This window comes from Buceros rhinoceros, unplaced genomic scaffold, assembly GCF_000710305.1.
Source record: "Buceros rhinoceros silvestris isolate BGI_N320 unplaced genomic scaffold, ASM71030v1 scaffold47913, whole genome shotgun sequence".
Classification (NCBI taxonomy): Eukaryota; Metazoa; Chordata; class Aves; order Bucerotiformes; family Bucerotidae; genus Buceros; species Buceros rhinoceros.
Window position 1 is genome coordinate 1 of NW_010405110.1, and position 5,853 is coordinate 5,853.

The 5,853-nt window shown below is 42.6% G+C and overlaps 1 protein-coding gene across 2 annotated transcripts; it reads left to right on the plus strand.

Annotated features, from left to right (window-relative positions):
• Window positions 1-507: 507 nt before the first annotated feature.
• HNRNPH3 (heterogeneous nuclear ribonucleoprotein H3 (2H9)) lies at window positions 508-5,482 on the plus strand. Of its 2 annotated transcripts, none has more exons than XM_010133584.1 (9): window positions 508-644; window positions 1,161-1,299; window positions 1,840-2,027; window positions 2,441-2,527; window positions 2,840-2,955; window positions 4,234-4,369; window positions 4,603-4,683; window positions 4,768-4,854; window positions 5,178-5,482. In XM_010133584.1, exons 1-9 carry the CDS (start codon window positions 527-529, stop codon window positions 5,252-5,254), a joined length of 1,029 nt encoding a protein of 342 aa, XP_010131886.1. In that variant the 5' UTR covers window positions 508-526; the 3' UTR covers window positions 5,255-5,482. The 2 variants fall into 2 exon arrangements, with proteins under 2 accessions (XP_010131886.1, XP_010131887.1); XM_010133585.1 differs by having other exon boundaries at window positions 1,840-1,982.
• The last annotated feature ends 371 nt before the right edge of the window (window positions 5,483-5,853 follow it).

Sequence of the window (5,853 nt, forward strand, 5' to 3'; positions counted from 1 at the left end):
CGGCCCTGCGGGTGAGTGCGCGGCTCCGCTCCTGGCGCGGGCCCGCGTCTCCCGAGGTAACGCATCGCCGGTGTTGCCCTAAGGGAACACACAAAACCGACGGGGAGCGCGGTCTGCGGGGCTTTGTTCGCAGACAAAGGAAGGCCTTGTGCTTCCACGCGGGAAGCGCGGCGTGGTTCCTACCCGTTCGTCAGCTGTCATGCTTAAAGAAATGAAATGCCGAAATAACAACCGAAGAAACCCAGAACCTTACAGGCTGCGTGTTCGGTGTGCTCCGAGTACACAGCGAGCTTTCTGTGGTGTGCCCACCCACGGGCTGCCCTCCCTACAGCTCCTCAGCAGAGCTGGGGACCTGTGCCTGCTCTAGGGGTGCTAAAGCACGATTTTAAATCTGGAACAGAAAGAAAGCTCGTTATCAGTGAAGAACACCTGGAGAAAACTTAACAGCAAGGGGACGGTGACTTAGGTGTATGTGAAATCTCAATTTTTTTTTTCCTTTTTTTTTAAGGTTTGATTTAAATAAAAGATGGACTGGAGTGGAAAACACAATGGGCCAAATGACACAACTAATGATGGAACAGTGGTGCGACTTCGAGGCCTGCCATTTGGTTGCAGCAAAGAAGAGATTGTTCAGTTTTTCCAAGGTACCTCTAGTATAGTCGAAGTGACTGAGTTTTCTTGTACCTTTTACAGAATGTTTTGCTTGTAGTAGCTGTTACCTGGGTGGATGGGGGGGATTGTGTTACTGGTTTATCTTAAGTAAGAATTATGTCTTGTAAATGAAGTACAAGTAACCGTAGATGTAGTAAAGCACAGAATGTATCTAATTGTGTCAAGGTGGTAAACCTATTTTGCATATTGGGGTAACCTGAATATTAGCATTTGGATCAGTTAAATTGCTTGATTGGTAGCTATATTTTCTTCGTATAACTGAGGTGGTTGTATTTTTGCATAGTTTTAAAGAGAAAAGAAGTATGGCTAAAATCCATAAATGTTTAATGAAAGATCATTGGCTTTTGGTGTTGGGTGATGGGGGAAACAAGGTGGTTTTCTTTTTCGTTGTTGTTGTTTAGATATGCTTTAAGTATTTGCTACAGATGGGAATGTTTCAGCCTTTAACACTGTTCCCCTTGATGGGGTTATTTGTCCTTGGGTTAAAGGGTTGGAAATCGTGCCAAATGGGATAACATTGACGCTGGACTACCAGGGGAGAAGCACAGGGGAGGCCTTCGTGCAGTTTGCTTCAAAGGAGATAGCAGAAAATGCTCTGGGGAAACACAAGGAAAGAATAGGGCACAGGTGGGGATGGAGAGTTTGGGATGGTGTTAAATCTTTATTTTTGGGGGTTGTGGGTCAGTAATGCTTTTGGGGGGGTTGGGGACCATTATATGGAACTGGCTGTTTTTAAGAATTTTTATAACTGATCCTAAGTTAACTTGGGAAATACACTAGATTTGGGGGGTGGGGGAGACAGTATTGCTCTGAGTAGTTTGCTAAACAGAAAATTGTTTCAGTCGTTCTTGTGCAGGGTAATTTGTGATAAATGCGGCTGTAGCTAGACATCATTTTTCAACAGTATGTTTCTCATACTGGAAAGACATGTTTTATGCTTAATTTTTACAGCTACAATTTTCGCATAGTAATTTTTGCCACTGTAAAGTGTTTTTTTGTTATACACTTAAGATTCTTACGGTTTTGAGGAGAAACTTAAGTTGTATGGCATCTCTAGTCACTTCTGTTGGATTGTTTAGTTATTGAAAATGTAGTATGGCCTTTGATAATCTTCAGCCAGCTTATGCATGTGTTCTTATTGGTGCCTTGAAAATCCTCTTTTATTAGATACATTGAAATCTTCAAAAGTAGTAAGAGCGAAATCAGAGGATTCTGTGACATGCCAAGAAGAATGATGGGACAACAACGACCTGGACCATATGATAGACCATTAGGAGGAAGAGGGGGTTATTATGGAGCTGGGCGTGGAAGTATGTATGACAGAATGCGTCGAGGAGGTGGTGGATATGACGGTGGTATGTTTATCTAATGAACGGAGGTTCTGTTGTCAGTGTCATGTTTCTGACATATTTGTCAAGAAATAAAGAAATGGCAGTAGCTGCAGTACCCCTTAGGTTTGACACACGTCTCGCAAAAAATTTTTACTTGTAATGTATCGAACAACGTGGCTTAGTGTTTAAGATGAATGGAAATAATAAGGACACCGTATTTCCAGCAGAATTTGACCGCTCACTTGTATGTTTAAGTCTTTTTACGATATAAAAGGAAATTTATATCTACACTCTGTTCAGAAATCCAGGTTTAGCAGTCTGTGGAGGCTGTTAGCAAACTTCTGGGTGCCCAAAGGCTGCAAAACTGACTCTTGTGCATTGCTCTGTGAATTCTGAGTAGTGATGTAATCACTCCTTCCTTTCTCTCCCTTCTGCAGGATATGGTGGCTTTGATGATTATGGTGGCTATAATAACTACGGCTACGGAAACGATGGCTACGATGACAGAATGAGGGATGGGAGAGGTAATAAAAAAGAAATTTTAATAGTTTGTGTAAAAAGATTTTATTTTCTTTGACTTGTAAGACGTAGTATTTCTAAAACAGATAATTTTGTAAAGAAAGTTGTTTAAAAAGGGGGGAATTGGGCAATCTTGGGAAAAGGTAAATTCATTGCCTTGAGGATGCCTCCTGGGTAAGGGTTTGGGAAGAGTAAAGGTTGCATTCAGGGGTATAAAGTCAGTGCTTTCCTTATTACTGCTTTCAGTAATAGGGACTTTTCTGGGTTTCCATGATCTCACAGGTGTGTGGTTTTGTTTGGTGTGGATTTTTTAACAGGCATGGGAGGACATGGCTATGGAACGGGAGATGCAGGGTCAGGTTTCCACGGTGGTGGTCATTTTGTTCACATGAGAGGGCTGCCTTTTCGAGCAACAGAAAATGATATCGCTAACGTAAGTACAGCGGGGCAGAGGGCTTCCTAATGCCAAGGGTTTGCATGGTCTTGTCTTTCCTATTCCGCTGAAGTTCCCCAGCAAGCGATTGATAGCTCTAACTCATCTGCTTAAAGTCACGGCCCTCTCTGGGTTTTGCAAAGTTTAGTAGTAAATGAGCTTTTCTAAAGGTAGTGGCTGGGGTAAGGTTACTGAAGGAGTCAGCCGAGCTATATTTAACATAAATCTCTGTACTCTTTGCTCATTCTTTTCCATAAAAGGTGTATTGGAGAGAGAACAGTTGTTGCAGTCAGTATCCTCGTTTTAAGGCTTTAGGAAGTTGCTTTACACTTGACTGAAGATTTATGATTTTGCAAGAGTGGTGGCAGATGTGAAACTTTGTATGTTTGTTGACTTGAGACTTATTTTAGGAGGGACAGGGTAGAAAGGTGGTAGGGAGCTGCGCTGGCGTGGGGGGGGATGGTATCTCAGTACACGTAAGAGCTCAGGGTGGCAGACAGATACAAGATTTTAGGAATATGTTCTTGTGTCAGCGTAGGTGTGGTGCTTGTAGGAGAAGGTTTTGTTGTAAACATAGCCTTTCTGCATGGGGTGGGGGGGCTCATCTTCATTAGTTACACCTATGTGTTATATACGCAGAACTCCATTTTTTAACTGCGCTTGCGTTCTTTGTGGGTGGGTTGGTTGGTTCGTTTTCAAATTGAGCTATATTTCTTTCTGTCAGTTTGATTTTCTTTAGTCTGAAGACTGGAGAACGAAGGCGAGACTTTGAGCTTTGGTTCAGAGCCTGTTGTTGCAAGTTGCTCCAGAACCAAAGGCTCACTTGCAGATGCTCTTTGGTAAAAAGGCTGTTGCTCCACCACTGTGTCTCTGAGCTCAGTGGCAAGGAAGAGCAGTCTGATTGGCTGTCAGCTTTTTTTGAAATCCACAAATGAGTCCTTGCTTTGAGAAATTTGGCTCTGCTTCTTCAAAAACGAAGTAATTATTTTCCTTCTCCAGGATGGCATCATATTAGAACTTGTTGCCTAAAGCAGAGTGTGTGGGCAGGAGTTCCAGGAAGGCTCCTCAAGCTCTGTAGCTGGAGCTCTTCCAGTGGTATAGTAAGTGTAGATGGACCTAATGTTGAAGGTCGGCTAAATAATACTTGGAAACGAGTAATTAAATTTACCTGGTGGGATGGGGTGAAATCAGTGCAGTGCTCCACTAACCACCGGGATGAACAGAATACCTGCTTGAAGTCTACATGAATGTGATTGTTATTGTTTGTTTTATTCTTAGTTTTTCTCGCCATTGAATCCTATAAGAGTTCACATTGATATTGGGGCAGATGGAAGAGCCACAGGAGAAGCAGATGTGGAATTCGTAACGCACGAGGATGCAGTAGCTGCCATGTCTAAGGATAAAAATCACATGCGTGAGTGTTGTCTTCACCCAGAGCTTTCATTGACCAGGCCTTAGCTGGGTCTGTAAGGGTAAACTGCACCGAAGGGTTTGAACTGCATGTAACTTCCCTTGCTGTGCAGTAAGTGCACACATCGTAAGACTTCTTGCCGTTTACCAATTTCAGACTCACTTTTTGCTTCTAGCTGTTGCTTGCTCTGTGCTTCTGGTTTCTGAAACAAAGTAAGGCTTTTGTGTTTCCTGCAGAGCATCGATATATTGAACTATTCCTGAATTCAACTGCTGGCGGTGGTTCTGGGATGGGCGGCTACGGCAGAGATGGAATGGGTAGGCATCAGTTCAGACTTCGCTGACGCTTTGCCATGTCTAGTGAGTTCCGGGCTTGTAACGGTGCCCTTTGTTGCCTTTCAGATCAAGGTTACGGCTCTGTGGGTAGAATGGGAATGGGTAGCAATTACAGTGGCGGATACGGAACTCCTGATGGCTTGGGCGGATACAGTAAGTTCTGTTCTACCTGTATTCTGTGAAGGTGTTGCTAATGTCTGTCTTCCGAATGGCAGTTGGGAAGGGTGGTGGGTTCTGCGTGCTGTGGAGTGTTTGTGCCGGGAGAAGGGGAAGTGGGGTGTGGGTCTGTAAAACTGCGTCACTTGGGGTTTTATGCATTTCGCTATGGCAGCAAATGCATGCATAGAAAAACAGTGCTGAGGTGGTGTTACTTTTAGTGTAAGTGAAGTCATCTTGAACCAACTGTTCCATATTACCCATCACATTTTTTCTTTTTTTAAGGTATGTATGCGTGACCTTGTGTCAATTGTTTGCAGGTCGTGGCAGTGGAAATAGTGGAGGATACTATGGGCAAGGCAGTATGGGTGGAGGAGGATGGCGTGGGATGTATTGAAGGATAGAGCCTTGCTTCTGCAAAACATCTGGAAGAAACAGTCTCTGGTCTACTAGACTTTCTTACAAAATTTAATTTCTTTTGTATTTTAAGAACTTTATAATGACTGAAGGAATGTGTTTTCACAATATTATTTGGTAAGCAACAGATTGTGATGGGGAAATCTGTTTTCTGTAGGTTTTATTTGTTGCATACTCTGACTTTAAATAAATTTTTATATTCAAACCACTGATGTTGATACTTTTTATACTAGTTACTCCTAAGGATGTATTGCGTATTCAGGACTCCAGTCGGTTTAAAATGTTGTACTATGGTTCAATAAAGGTGGTTGTACTGTAACTCCTATGAACACTGATTCAGTTCTATGTAATCTTGGTGTAGTGAATGAGTTTGAAAAAAATCACTTGTTTAAGGGGAAAAAGGTAGATGAATAGATTAGTTTATTTGGTAACAATCTTTCCTAAACCCTTTTGATAAGTTGTATGTAGTAACTTCTCAATACGCTGTAAAGCTGTGGAGGCTAAAAGTCATTGTTCTGGCTTTCTTCCTTGTACTACCACAATCCACCGTCACCTTCCAGTGCACAACGGCACACATGG

Excerpts from the sequence above, each read along its gene's own strand:
- HNRNPH3 (XM_010133584.1), top strand. The coding sequence starts at position 527 with ATGGACTGGAGTGGAAAACACAATGGGCCAAATGACACAACTAATGAT. Across the intron at positions 4,684-4,767 it reads CTACGGCAGAGATGGAATGG|ATCAAGGTTACGGCTCTGTG; the intron begins GTAGGCATCAGT and ends GTTGCCTTTCAG. Across the intron at positions 4,855-5,177 it reads TGATGGCTTGGGCGGATACA|GTCGTGGCAGTGGAAATAGT; the intron begins GTAAGTTCTGTT and ends AATTGTTTGCAG.